Source organism: Urocampus carinirostris, chromosome 5 (assembly GCF_059441175.1).
Source record: "Urocampus carinirostris isolate Australia breed hairy pipefish chromosome 5, RoL_Ucar_1.0, whole genome shotgun sequence".
Taxonomy (NCBI): Eukaryota; Metazoa; Chordata; class Actinopteri; order Syngnathiformes; family Syngnathidae; genus Urocampus; species Urocampus carinirostris.
Genome location: NC_142353.1, coordinates 10,539,826 through 10,556,453, shown reverse-complemented (window position 1 = coordinate 10,556,453; position 16,628 = coordinate 10,539,826). Strand labels below are relative to the sequence as shown.

Genomic DNA, 16,628 nt, shown 5'->3' with positions numbered 1-16,628 from the left:
ACCGTGCGCAACGCATGGTGCGCGATTCTTCAGCTTCCATCGGCGAACGGAGGGCTGCTGGCGGTCGCAATCGGGGACATGCCCGGCGCGGTGAGATCATCGACGAGGTATAAATATCCCCTGCATGCGTGCGTGCGTGAGCACGCACCCGCGCGTAGGATTACAGTCGGGAATGCGGCGGGTTTGACAGGCGGCGCTGGAGCATGAACGTCCGCCTTTACCTGCTTACCGTCGCCCACCTGGTGGCAGTAGCAGCAGGCGAGGAGGGGCTGCAGGGGGGCCGCAGGACTTGCCGGCTTTTCTGCAGGGTGGGCATCGGATTCCACTTGCAGATCCACCAGGACGGGAGAGTCAACGGCAGCCACCAGGCCGACCCGCTCAGTGAGTTGTATGCATGCCGTGCCAATCGTTGCGCGTGGACTCATTAGAGTTATGGCACTTCCTGGCAAACCGGACCTGACTGAAAACTCAAATCTTTAAGTTCTTGTCGTGGTTTGTAATTCAAATTGAAAAAGAATCCTTTGCTAAAAAACATAACAAGACACGTTTTGTAATGGCACTCTGAAATATTAAAAAAACAAGTTTCCAAACTTTATCAGAAATATTAAATATTGTGTAAATATCTTATTATGGAACATAAAACCCAAGGATAAGAATATGTCAATTATCATAAGTGTTCCAGTACTGTAAGTCCCACATCCCTTGGCCAAGAAAAATAGATCATGCATTCTTTTTGTGTAAAAAAAGCAAAAAATCACATAATGCAACATTTATTATTGTTTTATAATGCAACATTTATTAGTGTTTCACTAGCCAATGATTTTTCTCATTTTAAGTATTTGCTGTTTTACTAAATATCTAACTTGCTTTTCCTGGTTTAAGAAAAATAAATAAGGGAATGCACCATCATTATTTCATTATTTTTCTATATTTTTAACTTGATTTCACAGTAAAATAGAATTATTCGAATTAGCAGTGTTTTAAAGATCTTTTTCCTGCTCATATAAAATTACATGAGCAATATTATATGACACAGTAGATGGTAACATTTTAAGAATTGTGAATCAAGCTCTTAGCTGTTCACATTTGTAGCCATCATAAATAAAAATGAATCTACAAATAGTACATTGGGCAAATGATTTGAAATCAGAATTTCTTAAGGGTCACGCCTAATTTTCAATACATACTGGGGCTGAAAAATGGCCGTCCCAATCAATTAATTATTCACTTAATGGTTTGTGTTTGCAGGTATTCTGGAGCTGTTTGCCGTGTCTCAAGGCGTGATCGGCATCCGAGGAGTTTATAGCAACCGATACCTCGCTATGAATAAGAAAGGACGTCTCCATGCTACTGTGAGTCGTAAGGCTAGCTAGGCAAAAGTGCTAACCGGAGTGACCAACCCAGCAAAATCGAATCATTGAATGTCCTCCATCATTAGCTTCAAACCTAGCTTAGCATAATGTGAAGATGGGCGGGAGCATTCCCTTGGTTAGCAGATGTTGGAAGAGAAGGAAGATTAAGTCCTGCCGCCATCTGGGTTACTTGATAAGACAGAGTTCAAGTGGAATACAAAACGTGGCGAGTAAAAGCGATTAGGGGGGCCTCAGGGAGCCTTTTCAAGTACCCCCATTTTTCATGCAACAAATCCTGTCAGATGGGAGTTCAGTAGCTGCTTCAAAGACGGACAATTTCATCACAAAGCGGAATTTATTTTAAGTCCTGTAATGACTGTTCAAAGTGATCAAAACTCTTCAAATTAAGCTTGCTGTGACAATCTCACCGTCCCTTCCCCCCAATCTTGACATATTTTCACATCATGAACTCACTCATAATCATTTGCACTTTTTGCAATATCTAGATGTCAAGTTATTGTTATCAGTCTTAAGGTAGGAAGAGCTTTTTTTTCCTGCGTGTGTTCTAATAAACATCCGGGTAGAAAGATTGATCAAGTAAAACAATTTCTGAAGCGAACCAGTATTTTCACACAACACAAGTAAAGTCAAGTCAAGTCAAGTCATTTTTATTTGTATAGCCCTAAATCACGAAGAGTCTCAAAGGGCTTCACAGATTGTTACACTATATTACACAAACTATTTTCAACCGACAAGAGGAGTAGGTTATTCGTATGCAATGGAGTAGAAGTGAGTTTTAAGTTTAGATTTAAACATTTCCACTGAGGTTGCAGATCGAATCTCAGGGGGAAGAGCATTCCACAGCACCGGTGCCCGGATGGAGAACGCTCTCGAACCAGCAGAAGACTTCTTTGCTCTCGGGATCATCAGAAGACCAGCACTCTCAGATCGTAGGCTTCGGACCGGGACATAGTGGCAGATCAGATCTGAAAGATAAGAGGGAGCAAGTCCATGTATGATTTTGTACAATACTAAGAGAACTTTGAAGTCACATCTTTGGCTAACTGGGAGCCAATGCAGGTTAGCCATAATCGGTGTTATGTGATCGTACTTTTTTGTCCTAGTTAAAAGCCTCGCTGCGGCATTTTGTACTAGCTGAAGAGACTTGATTCTGGACTTCGGGAGACCGGAGAGTAGTGCATTGCAGTAATCGAGACGGGAGGTAACAAATGCATGAATTATTGTTTCCGCATCAGACTGAGACAGTATTGAACGGATTTTAGCAATGTTGCGAAGATGGAAGAAGGCAGTTCTAGTAATTTGCTTTACATGCATCTCAAAGGATAGATCAGGGTCAAATATGACACCTAAATTTTTAACTGAGTCACTCTGTGTGATGTGACATTTGTCAATGTTCACAGCAGTTTTTGCGAATAAGTCCCGGCATTTAGAAGGACCAATGACTAACATTTCGGTCTTTTCAGAGTTAAGACGCAAGAAATTGAGTGACATCCACTCTTTTATCTCAGTGAGACAGGCCTCCAAATTTCCACAGTTTAGTGTGGAAGATTCCTCCAACGGAAGATATAGTTGAGTGTCGTCTGCGTAGCAGTGGAAGCTGATATTGTACTTGCGAATAATATCACCTAATGGAAGCATGTAAATGTTGAAAAGTAGGGGGCCGAGCACTGAACCCTGCGGAACACCGCAGGTAACATTAAAGGGCTCAGATGTCGTTTCACCATATTTAACACAGTGCGTCCTATCTGAGAGGTAAGATTTGAACCACGAGAGGACGGCTCCTGAGAGACCAATCCATTTTTCCAACCGTTCTAGTAGGATATTGTGGCGCACTGTGTCAAAAGCAGCACTAAGATCCAGCAGCAGCAAAAGTGATGAAGCGCCAGAATCCATTGACATTAGGAGATCATTTGTTACCTTGATCAGAGCTGTCTCAGTAGAGTGGTTAGCCCTGAATCCTGATTGCATGGATTCAAAAAGGTTATTCTCCGATATGAAAGCATTCAGCTGCTGTGCCACTACTCTTTCGAGTACTTTAGAGAGGAAAGGTAGGTTTGACACAGGTCTGTAATTACTTAATATTTCTGGATCAAGGTTGGGTCGTTTCAGTGTGGGTTTAATAACGGCGGACTTAAAAGCTGCTGGAACTACACCTGAGGAGAGTGATGTATTTATAATATTTAGAACTGAAGGCCCAAGGACGCTAAAAAGACTTTTAATAAGTGAACCTGGGAGAGGGTCGAACTGGCAAGTTGTCGGTTTGGCCGCATTCACCACTTGTTTGAGATCATCAAGTGACAGTTCACTAAAACCGGCCATTTTCCCAGGGCAGCCACCCTGTCGTGCATCTGTAAATTTCAGTCCTTTAATACGTGTGGTACTAACAATATCTTTTGCAATTTCTTCCTGTATGCATTGAATCTTCTTAGTGAAGAAGACCATTAAGTCCTGAGCAGAGTGTGTCGAACTGTCTGCGATAGCCTGTTGCCTTGTAAGCGATGCTACAGTGTCAAAAAGGGCTTTGGGGTTGTTCTTTTGAGACGCAATCACCTTCGAAAGGTAGGCCGATTTTGCAGAGGCAAGGGCCGCTTTATACTTTAACAAGCTGTCACAACAGTTCAACAATATAAAGTGTGTTTAACACTCCAGTGAAATATAAATACATCAAACTGTCACAACCTGAAATATTGGTCAAGTAGAAATAGGGAACTGCACTTGAAATCTTTTTTTTTCACAACAAAAGTCAACAGCAAAACAATATAAACTGACTATCCAATCCCTCTCTCAATGGCTAGGTTCACACGGCAGGGAAATCTGATTTTTTTTGGATGGATGCGACAAGTATTTGATTTGTTAAAGTCTGTCTGAACGCAACAAATCTGATTTTTTTTTCACACCAGACCCAGGCCACGTTCATATTTGGTCCTAAACCTGATATTCTGATATTTTGGAATGCGACTCCGGTCTGAAGAGTCAAGGCACATTCATGCGATCTGCACGTCATTACGCGGCAGAGGTCTCAATTCTGCCTTCAACCAGGCGGGAAGAAGCAGAAATCTAAACCGCTACGGAAGACGAAAACACGAAGTCTAATTACCATGAATTCCGGATTATAGAGCGCACCTGATTATAAGCCGCACCCATCACATTTTAAGGGGAAAACCGATTTTGTCCATACACAAGCCGCACCTGTATATAAGCCGCATGCACCCACATCAAAAAAGCATTCACCCACATCATTAAAACACAAAATTAATCCAAGCCAAGCTTCAAGTCCTGCGATTGAAACTAAATTTCCTTCATTGAAGCACACAGTCCAAAAATCATAGCCGCCAGAATGAACATAAAATGATATAGGTACTTAAAATTTGTTGCAGACCTGCAGATTCTAGGTGCCCGTTGATAGTAATCCAAGGAAAAAAAGTGTATATTTCCAAAGGTAAGGGTGGGAAAAATGTATATCCATTATTGTCCGCCGTGTCCACAAAAACTCACCTTTACCGGTCCCCACTTTCCCATCAGCCCGCGTTTGCTCCACCCCTCTTTTTTAATTTGCTCGTGCAGAATAAGTGTCTCAAATAAATACAAATAAAAAAATATTACAAAAATATACAGTTGCAAATACATATTACACATATTCTTCGTGATTTAGGGCTATACAAATAAAAATGACTTGACTTGACTTGACGGTACATCGAGAGAGTTTTCAAAGCTTTAATAATAATAATAATAATAATAATAATAATAATATAAATTTCATCCTAAACCGTGCCTTTGGGAGGTAGCCTCACGCTACTAACAACACGCTCGCATTCCTGCATTTTAGTCTGTTAAGGGAAAAAATGCCGTATTAGTTAGAATTACGGCAGACCATCAGCTTCTTCTTCCTTGTTAATGACATAGAAATTGTCTTTCTCAGTGTCGGAGAGAAACCTTATCATGTTGACGTCGTCCCACGCTCCCTTAGTTCAATACACCCCAGCAATGTGCCCATTTGCTTTTGACCTGGAAGCTGCGTCATGAGCCTTATTTTGTGCAATTTGCACGATGAGAGTATATTTACGCTCTAAAGTTGTGATCTTCCACGGCACATATATTACACCGGCATAAATCTTACCTCATATACTCGAGCGCCGCTGGCGGCCGTTAAAAAAAATTACATGAATTGGCCGCATCTCTGAATAAGCCGCAGGGTTGAAAATTTGGGAAAAAAGTGGCGGCTTATAGTTCCAAATTTACAGTAATACTCGTTCATGGGAGATGAACTTTTGGACCATTTTGTACGATATTTACTGTCATGATTGCCGATTTGGGGCACCTGCGAATGCCCCGTTGGTGCCAACTGCCCCCTGGGGCTGTGCCTTGGACAATAGTCTTGGCCAATCCGGATGATCTTGTGACCATAACATTGAAGTTTACGTCTGCGCACAGTTGACAACAGCTCGTCGTAGGGTCCAATGTGCCCTCTGATGGTGCTGCGCACCATTTCATTTGACACATGGGCTTAGAAGTTGATGCCTAGAAGATTTCTGTAGCACCGCATCTCCATGGCCTGGGTTTTCTTTTCCCAACAATGCTGACGTTTAAAAGTGAGGCGTTACGTACAATTTCGTGTGTCTGTGTTTACTTATGTTTACGTACGTTTTTCTGTCTGTTGACATACGTTGTTGTGCGTGTTTATATAGACACTGTTATTTGATTATATTGTTTACTGTATATTATTGTTGCACTTCAAGGATAAATCTCTTGTTGTCTACTTGTCTGCTCTACTCTATTCAATTGACTCTAATACTGCTCAGAAAATTTCAAATTCTTGACATACAAAAACTTATTTTTAATGTAATGGAAATAGTTACTTTCCATGATAACTAGTTACTTTTACTATAGAGTAATTCAGTTACTAACTCATTTACTTTTTGCAAGAAGTAGTGAGTAACTATAACTAAGTACTCTTTTAAAATAACCTGCCAAACACTGGCAGTGTCCCATTTCACTATTCTAAGAGTCTCCAGAACACACCTAGGCAAACTATGGCTCGTGGGCCAGATCAGGCATGCCATTAGATTTTATAAGGGCCACGAGACAAAACTAAAAGAAGCACTCGAGAAAAATGAGGCACATTGTCAAACAATGGCCTGTGTTGGATGTCACCAAGGCTAAGTGCCACTTCCAAAGTGTTATGATTCTGTCAGTGGACCAAAACGCAGGAAAGCAAAAGCCCCACAGTATTAAAAAATAATTGTGTATAATCATGGAAATGCTCAATAAAGAAACAAAAGGTCAAAAAAACAACAATAAAACTGTCTGAATTAGAAAAAGCTCAGAAAGCAGGATTGACTGGAAAAAACATAATGGTGAAAAACAAAGGTAGAAAGGAAACACACGCGTTACTGAGTGCTGCCCAAATGTCTTTATGGAGCGTGAGGCTAATCAGGGACAGATGTGGAGTGATTTGACACACCTGTCCCAATTATAAACTGATTAGACGCCCTCTGATGGACAGAGGTGTATTTGTACTTGTATACCATTTGTTAACATGACCACATTTGAGAAAACAAACTATTCTGGTGTTATTTTACTTGAAATAGAAGTCAAGGACAGCATCAAAATAGAGTTAGAGTGCCTCTTCTTAAATTTACAACAAAGATTGAAAACTTGTTATTTTTTCAAACCGGAAAGATCCTCAACTCATAACGTTTCTGCCTCCTTCGTAGGAGTCCTTCAAGGATGACTGCAAGTTCCGTGAAAGTTTCCAGGAGAACAGCTACAACACGTATGCTTCTGCGCTCCACTGGAACCGCAGGACGGGTCGCCAATGGTTTGTGGCCCTCAACAAAAGGGGCAAAGCCAAGATGGGCTCCAGCCCGAGGGTCAAAGCCCAGCACGTTTCCACCCACTTTCTGCCCAGAATGGGCCGAGATAGCACCCACAGAGGATTCGCTGTCACCAGCGAATCTGATCACGGACGGACGAAAACTATAACAAAAGTTGAGGTAGAGACACGGCCGAAGCGGGTCAAGTACTGGCCCAAGTATCGCTTTGGATAAAATGTGGCCCTTCGGAAGAACTTCCCAGCATTCCAGACAACTTCAAGGTTTAGTAAAAGACTCGAATGATTTAAAGAAAACAAACAGAGAAAGATTTTTAGCTACGTTAGCTTCCATTAGGGCCCTGAACCGGAGTGAACTCTTTTGATTCCTTCAAACACTGAAGCTGAACCTTTTCTTTTTCAAAATATATCAATATTTTTGAATGAGATCACAATCTCAGTTTTATATATTTTTCTTGAGTTAAATATGCAATATTGCACAACCGTTACGATACAACGTTATCACGACAACCCTGTATGTAACATCCCACATGCTGACATTGCTGTGTAAATACCATGTAAATTATAACTATAGCCTTATTCCCCTTGTTTTATAACATTATCTTCTCTGTTCCTTTATCTTCTTGCTCATACCCTCACTATGTGTAAAACTGGAGTGTCATGCCCAATTTCGTTGTCACAATATGTTAGCCCATTTGTAACAATGACAATAAAGGTATATTCTATTCTATTCTATTCTATTCTATTCTATAATGTCTCTTATTTTTATTATATTAGCAAAATTACATGTTTTCGAGATGAAGTGTTTGAGGAGTATGTTAGGAGTGACAAGATTGGATAGATTGAGAAATGAAATTGTGAGAGAAAGACCTGGAGTACTAGTGGAACTGAGCAAGCGTGTGGATAAGAGTTGGTTTGGACACATTGAGAAGATCGATGAGATCACGAATGTTGAAGAGGATCTACAGAGCAGAAGTCAATGGAAGGAGACCAAGAGGAAGGCCGCGATTAACGTGGATGGATGGTGTTATGAGTGCACTGCAGGAAAGAGGTCTAAATATAGTGGAAGCTAGAGCTCTTGTTAGTGATAGGAATGAGTGGAAAGGTGTTGGAAAAGGATAGTCGGATATTTGGACGCGCTCTAAGGGATGGGCGTGGCACTTGTATGATGCGGCAGGGATAAACCAGTGAAAGCTGTCGGGTCCTGCTGTTGAACAGAAGAGTGTGTTGTCACCCTGACACGGCCGCTAACTTGTGTCCCGTTTCATCTGGAGGGACGAAAGCATGACCAACTTGGGTGCCGAGGTGCTTAACCTGTTTGGGTGTTTGGGCATTTGGGTAGGCCATGGTCCAAAATTTTGTGTGTATGTTTTTGCTATTTTTTCCCTTTTTTAATTTTCTTTGTTTTTGCGTATATGTTTGTCTTGCTGTTGGTCACCCCTCTCGAGGGATATGACCAAGGTAGATCGCAAAATTATCAGCCGTATCTCAATTAAGATTTTTTTCTCTCCACACTTTTGACTAAATTGATGTGTGGTATGTTATTGTGCCTCATTTTCATAACTTTACAACATGATCAGCCATGTCCGACAATTTTGCCTCATTGAAATTTATATTTGACCAATGTTTCTAAATTGCAAAATTATTAACTAAATTAAACAGTATGCTCATATTTAATTATTGTTCTTCCTAGTTTTTCATGAATTCCTCAATTAAAATATGATTTTACCTTATTTATTTTTGTAAATCAGCAACATTATCAGACATGTCACACAATTTTGGTTAAATTAGCTATAATTTATTTTATTTTTTTAACTAGCAGCATTTTGCTGAGTTGGAAAAAATGAGGAATATTTAAATTAAAGGGACAGTGTATTTCACTCCATGATTGCTAACCAAGATTCCAAAATTCATTTACGTTTCTTGGTTTTGCTTCACATAGAAAATTTTTGATATCACCCTACAAGTTCTCAATTGGGTTGAGATCTGGGGATTGGGCTGGGCACTCCATAACATTAGTTTCATGGGTTTGGAACCAAGACTTTGCTCATCTTCTCGTGTGTTTGGGGTCATTGTCTTGTTAAAACACCTATTTCAGGGAATGCCTACTTTAGCATAAGGCAGCATAACTTCTTTAAGTATCTTGCCATACACAAACTGATCCATGATCCCTGGTATGCGATAAATGGGCCCCTCACCAGAGTAGGAGAAACATGACCAGACCATGATACTTGCACCACCATGCTTCACTGTCTTCAATATGTACTGAAGTTTGATTTCAGAGTTTGGGGGTTATCTCACTCACTGTCTGTGGCCCCTGGACCCGAAAAGGACAATTCTACTTTCAGCAGTCCTCAAAATATTCCTCCTTTTTTTTATGCCGGCTGATGTGTTCTTTGGCGAATTGTAACCTCTTCTGCACATGCCTTTTTTTAAGAGAGGGACTTTGTGTGGGATTCTTGAAAATCAATTTGCGTCACACTGGCGTCTTCTGTCACAGCGCTTACAAGTAACTGCAGACTTTGTCTGATTGTCTTGGAGCTGATAATTGGAGTGGCCCATTTTAATAGTTGTCTTTTGTCTTCTTCCATGTCTCTGTTTTTTCTAGCCATTTTATGGCATTGAAGATCATTTTTGCTGAACAGCCAAAAACATTTTGCACCTCTTTATTAGTTCCTCACTCTCCAATCACTTTTTTAATCAAAGAACGCCGTTCTTCAGAGCAGTGTCTTGAGCAACACATTTTACTCAAATGCATGTTCAACCTGTGCTGCCATCATCATCGTTAAATAGGCACCACCCAATTCAAATCTGTTCAGCCTCCGGTAGTACAGTAAATTAAATTGCTAGACACGCTACGGCATTAGCATCCATGAGTACTTCCTCAAAAAATGCATTGCGTTTGATGTCACGTGTCCTCTTTTGGCAAGCGGGATATGTGAAGTTAGATTGAGGCGCATAGAATTCACATTTAGTTGGAAATGAGAACGATCTCACAAAAACATCGTATTTCGACGCAAAAAAGTCGTAATTGAGCATTAAACTCTGCTGTGTAAAGAGCAACCTCATCGTGTCCTCAAACAGGGCGCACTGCATGATAATGTGCGCTGCACGATTTGTGCGCCTCATGTTCGTGGAAATACGGGTAATCATTATATTTCCTTTTTTTCCTTGATTGGACAAATCAACCGAATTAGATTTTTTTATTCAATTCAAATATTATTTTTCCCGACTATATTTTAATTAACTTAAACATTGTCCCCCATTTTCTTCAGCAAAATGAACAGCCACAGTGTGTGTAACCCATTTTCTCAGTCAAATTCAAGCCCTTTTAAAGGACTTTCAAAGACAATTTTCTAATTTCTCAAGTACCATTTAAAAAAAGTAATCCACTGTGAATCATGTATTTTGCAGGGTTACAAATATATCTGTTATTCATATATGTGATTTTTAATGTTGCGTGTGCATTTATTAAGACTTATAATTTTTAGATCATGAGTAAATAGTGAATGTTTTTGTAGATCTGAACAATACTTGTGTAAATATGTTTGAGACATATCTCTCCCCGTATAGGTGTTGGGTAAAAATGTTTACATTTTCAATTGCAGGAGGTTCTTCCCATTACAATTTATACTGGGAAAACACTGGCTTAATATTTTTGCATGGCTCATAATAAATGTCCACAATTGCTACGTAATCCTTGCAGTAATACACGTTTCACAGTTCTCTGTATGCACCTGTCGTCTTGGGGCCAACCCTAGGGGGCGATGACACTTCTTACGACAATGCAATTCAAACTAATACCAGCTGCAGTTAATCACGGGGGAAGAAGAAATGCCATTATGGCACAGAGAACCCATTATGGAGTACTGTCGGTGTAATTCTTAGGCAGAATTGTTGATAAACATGGCAATACTTTTAAGCATTTACAAGCAGTTTACCCAAATTCCAAGCACTTTTCAGCCCTCGAAAACAAAACATTAAAATTCAAGCATTTTCAAGGACTTCAAGCACCCATGCGAACCCTGCAGCCATGTGGGATCATTTTGCTTGATTTAAATTCATTTATTCGTATTTAAGGGCAGCACGGTGGCACAGTGGTTAGCGCGTGTGCGGCACAGTTCAGAGGTCCTGGGAACCTCCTGCGTGGGTTTAAATCCAGCTACCGGCCTTCCTGTGCGGAGTTTGTATGTTCTCCCCGTGCTAGCGTGGGTTTCCTCCGGGCACTCCGGTTTCCTCCCACATTCCAAAGACATGCGTTTCAGGTGAATTGGCCGGTCCAAATTGTCCCTAGGTGTGAATGAGCGAGTGATATGTCTGTCCCCGTGTGCCCTGCAATTGGCTGGCAACGAGTTCAGGGTGTCCCCTGCCCACTGCCCGGAGATGGCTGGGATGGGCTCCAGACCCCCCGCGACCCTAATAAAGATTAGCGGTACAGCTAATGAGATTCGTATTTAAAGGATGCAGATCGAGTTGTATTTATAATTTTCCACTGTTACCTGTCATCTAACGTGGCGACAACTTTATAAAACGGCCGTCAGAATCCTCCTTAACATACAAAAAATATATAGTAAATATTTTTGGGGATTCATAAACTGTATAAGATAAGACGTGTGTTTAAAATAACTATTAAGCTAGGCATGAATTATGCTAAGCTAATGTTCACAAACAAGTTATGCATTTTTATACATTAATTAAGTTTGTGTTATCCCAATATAGATATTATATTTTCTGTATGTACAAGGCGTTTATGTACTTGCTTCGCACACCTTTTGCATGGCCAAATTCAAGCACTTTTCAAGCACTTTCAATGCCAATTTGACCAGTACCTTCAAAGGAAAAAAAATCTAGCGCCGATCAAGAGTGTTATTTTGTTGTTGACTTTGATAACTAAGATAAAGTTGCTATCTTGGTACTAGCGCATACTTTGTGCTATTTTGCACTACGATCTTTTTGTGTCAATAGGCTGCTATAAACTGACACGAATTCTGCCATTATACTTCAACAATGCACACACAGCTTGGCTACGATACACTTGTTTACAAACACGGGAAGGGCTCTAGAGATGTTAGGTAATAATATGTAAGACACAAGAAGAAAGAAAGTACTGTATAGGTAAAAAACTGAAAAAGTGCCATATTTAAACTCATTTAATAATATTGATTGCTTCGAAGAAGAGTGCATTTCATCTTTCAATCTTAGAGACGGCTGACCGTTTGCTTTTTCTTTAACTTATTTTAATTTCGATTTTCTACATGTTTTTCAGGAGATCTGTCCCTAATTGGTTAAAAAAACTGTAAATAGATATTTTTTCTCCATTTTATGTTGTAGTTATACCACAGGAGAGTTCATATTTTGAATTTATATTTTATTGTTCTGTATTTTCAGGGATTATGTGTTCTTGTTCGACTTTAAATCTGTTCAGTGTCTAAAAATCTAAGATTGTTTTGTATTTTATATTTTTTTTGTAGATCTGTGAATATTTTAATTTGTATTTCATGTGCAGAATCCCCTGTAAAACATATAAAATAACTAATTACTAAAAATGGTGCATGCTATTTTATTACTATTGATAATATATCACTAAAATGAAAAATAAAAACAAATTCTGACTAGCTCTTCTCAGTGATCCAAGCCGAAATCGTCTCGAAAAAAAAGATTCAGAATTCCTATGACTTGTCTGATAAACCTGTGCTCTTTGTTGCGACAGTAGAGGGCTGTAACGTCTCACATGACAACTCGATAAAAGTGTGGTCTATTGAGTCAGACTGCCAGGAAACGCAGCAATGGAAATGATTTCAAGCATTTTCAAGCACTTCACCTAAAATTTAAGCCTATTTCTGACCTTGAAAACACAACATTAAAAGGCAAACATTTTTAGGGATTTCAAGCAACTGTATTTAATGTGCAAATAATTAAAACGTATATGAAAACTAAAAAATATTATTTTTCAACAGAAATAAATGTTTGAGTTTTGTCACATAAAAATGTGAATTGAATGTTTTCGAAACCCTAACGTTTAAGCAAAACATGTGACGTCACTTCCGCCCACGGCAAAGTATTCTGTTGTCATGGCGGCCAGGATGGAGTTCAACAAAGTTGACGACGAAGACCCAGTTAGTCGTTTTAGCAACTACGAAGATTATTTGGACTCCAAAGTGACGCCAATGGATATGTATTTCCTCACAGTGAGTCAAATTTGTTGCTTCCAGAACATTTTCCCGCGTTGACAAAACTGCAAGATTGCAATGTTTTCCCTAATATTTTCCGCAACTGAATTAAATGTCGTTCAATTAAAACAGGTGTTTTACTAAAACACTAACATGAATTTGGCTGCCAACCATGTCATAAGAGAGTCATGAAATGAAGGTAATATTAATACCACATTCATTTAATCAATAATCAAATAATTGTCAATTTATATGTTTCCCCTATAGTTTATATTTTTCTTATCATTTGGAAATGTGTATGCCGTATAGCAACTTTTGTACGGGAATAAAAATAAAATACACATATAAAATAAAATATGATGGCATGCCTGATCTGGCCCACGAGCCATAGTTTGCCTGTTAGAATAAACACAAACTTTACTTAAGAAATAGAGCGAAATAAGAAATAGAGCGAAAGTGAGTTGTTTAGTCGATTAATAAAATAAACTTTTTTTCTTACTAATAAAATAACCTTTTTTTCACTAACATGTTTGTTTTTATTCTGCTGTCTTGCTGTGAGTAAATAGGTGCTGTGTTGTATTTGTAAGGTGTATTATCACTTAATAAGGGGATCGCAATCATTAAAATTAAAATGAATCTGCCGAGGTTGTTAAAGGTCAGGGGCTTGGGTTTACCTTTCTGAAGTCTCATCTAATCTCTCATCTCATTAGCTACACCGCTTATCCTCAGTAGGGTCGCGGGGGTGCTGGAACCCATCCCAGCAATCATCGGGTAGTGGGGAGGGGGACACCCTGAACTGGTTGCCAGCCAATCGCAGGGCACACAGGGACAGACAACTCACTCGCTCATTCACACCTAGGGACAGTTTGGACTGGCCAATTCCCCTGAAATGTATGTTTTTGGAATGTGGGAGGAAACCGGAGTGCAAGCACGGGGAGAACATACAAACTCCGCACAGGAAGTCTGGAGCTGGATTTGAACCCACGCAGGAGGTTCCCAAGACATGAACTGTGCCGCACATGCGCTAACCACTGCGCCGCCGTGCTGCCCTTTCTGAAGTATGCAGCATCACTATAAATGTTTAAATGTTGTTAGCTAACCTTATGAATGTTTAATTATTTGCCGTATTTAACAAATAGTGTAAAAGGTTACTAACATGTTTAATTAGTACAAGGCGTTTTATAGACACGAGACAAATTCGAAGACGAATATGGAGGCAATTCCTATTCAAATCTGGTTGATGGTGTAGGGATTGGAGTCAGACGCTAGGGAGCAGTATCATTCAAAAAGTGCAAAGAACCAGAATTTGGGCTCGATGCCACTAGATGGCCCAATGGGGATGCATGGCGTGCTTGACTTTGTTTGAACACCTGTGTCCACATTGGGCACCAAAAGGCCATATCTGACCCGCTAATCAGCTGTCGTCAATCACTATATAACCGCTTCGGGTCAAAGCGGGTCAGCACCAGCACGTTGACGAATGCCCGCTTCTGATACGTGGCCCCCCGATGCCCGGCCCTGTTTTTCCTGGCTGCCGGTCTTTGGGGCTTTTCAGCGGTCACGTTACAAAGTCATCACCTCGGCCGCCAGGATGGATGTTGCGGCAACGCGTCCGGCGTGAAGAGAAGGAGATCCTGAGCCAACTTCGGGCCTGGGGGGGAAGGTTTCATCAAAAGAGCGGCAGGGGGGGAAATCCGGCCTTTCCGGACGCGAGCAGCAAGCTGACAGGCCGCAGCGGTAAACTGACAGCTCGGTTTGCGAGTTTGGACCTTGACGCGGCTAGAGCTCGGCCGACACCTGCACGGAAACCAACAAAGCTCCTCGTTCAGGGTTTGAAAGTACAGTTTGTGCAAAAAAATGGTTTGGTTCCAGCTCGGATTTTAAAAGACGCCAACTCGCTCGTTCGGTTGTGTCACGTCTGATCCCATTTCATAAATGTACCTTTTTTCCAGACTATTAGGATTTATACGTTTGCATTACTACACAAGGTTTTACTGTATACTACATTTTTTGTGAAACGATTGATCAATCGATAGCATCGCCGACCAAATTCACTTTGTATGCAATGAGAATCCCGGCCGACACTAAAAGATGGTGCGCATTGTTTGAGATGTCCTCAAATATTTTTTTTTTTCTCTATTAAACATGCGTTACAAAGCCCAACTGAGTTCAAAGAGCCTTTATATGTATTTTACTACCGTGCTTATTTGCTTTTATCTTAGTTTTATCATCTGTGATCCGGCCAAAAAGCACATTACGCTGAAGGGAAGGAAGAGGGACAGAGTGATACCCAGCGTGTGGTTGTGGGTGACCTCTCTCACAGCGCCACACGCCGGTAGTGGCGGAAAGAAGCACTACAGTACTGTCCTGTACTCGGAAAAAGCTGCACAATACAAAATCCAACTTAAAGCAATGTCCGGATATTTTTGGACATACCCCAAAAGTGTTCACATCTACCGTTTTTCGTAAGTCGAATGGTCGGGGGCCAAGTGCAGCCCATGGGTGATAGTTTGAGACCCAAGCCTTACTATGAAAGTCTAAAGGGACAGTGTATGTTATTAAGCACCTCCTGGTGGGAAAAATATAATTAAAAAAAGATAAAAAATACTGATTAAAAAAATAAGGAGAAATACATGAAATATAAAACAAACATCCAAAATACTCCTTAGTAGAGAAATTTGCATTTACTTTACATAACATTAGCCTTACTAAGATCAGGGATGTGATTTTTCCGCTAATTCGCGGAATTCCGCTTTTTTTATCTCCAAAAATAAAATTTTAAAATTTCCGGTGTTTTAATTGGTAAAAAAAAACGATTTCGTCTCGACAGCATGCCATTTGAGTGTTTCCGTAACTGAAATGAAACGTACTTGCGATTGGTTGAAGTCTCGTGTTGACCAATAAACGCGCTTGTTATAGGAGTGTGCCATTGTTCATTTCTCACACGTTTTTGCCGGGTGTTTAAAGAAAGATGTCCGTGATCGAACGCAAAGATGCTCCGCGAGCTAAAGAAATTGATAAGATTGTAAAAAACAAGTTTCGATGGGACTGGTTGGAGAAGGAATTATCTACGAATGTTGGAAAGAAGACTGTGACGAATTTGTTCAATGACTTTATTCGGAAGATCGATCGTGCCGGGAAAGCACTTTGCATTTGGTGTCATGATACCATCGACTATGGTGGGAGAGGTTTCAAAGCTCTTGAAAGTCACGCAAAGAGCAAAAAACACGTGAAAGAACTCCAGTCAAGAACGAC

At 40.3% G+C, this 16,628-nt stretch overlaps 2 protein-coding genes across 2 annotated transcripts in view; both read left to right on the top strand.

Moving 5' to 3' along the window:
• The first annotated feature begins 203 nt into the window (after positions 1 to 203).
• fgf5 (fibroblast growth factor 5) lies at positions 204 to 7,513 on the top strand. The gene is made up of 3 exons (XM_088335030.1): positions 204 to 381; positions 1,249 to 1,352; positions 7,088 to 7,513. Exons 1-3 carry the CDS (start codon positions 204 to 206, stop codon positions 7,418 to 7,420), a joined length of 615 nt encoding a protein of 204 aa, XP_088191156.1. The 3' UTR covers positions 7,421 to 7,513.
• A 5,748-nt stretch (positions 7,514 to 13,261) lies between these two features.
• Positions 13,262 to 16,628, top strand: part of cfap299 (cilia and flagella associated protein 299) — a 76,807-nt gene continuing 73,440 nt past the window's right edge. The window contains exon 1 of the mRNA XM_088335677.1: positions 13,262 to 13,391. Within this exon, the coding sequence (XP_088191803.1) occupies positions 13,275 to 13,391 (117 nt within the window). The 5' untranslated portion in view covers positions 13,262 to 13,274. The remainder of the gene's footprint in view (positions 13,392 to 16,628) is intronic.

Coding starts and splice junctions, on each gene's coding strand:
- fgf5 (XM_088335030.1), top strand. CDS start 204: ATGAACGTCCGCCTTTACCTGCTTACCGTCGCCCACCTGGTGGCAGTA. Junction 382..1,248: donor CCACCAGGCCGACCCGCTCA/GTGAGTTGTATG, acceptor TTGTGTTTGCAG/GTATTCTGGAGCTGTTTGCC. Junction 1,353..7,087: donor AAGGACGTCTCCATGCTACT/GTGAGTCGTAAG, acceptor CCTCCTTCGTAG/GAGTCCTTCAAGGATGACTG.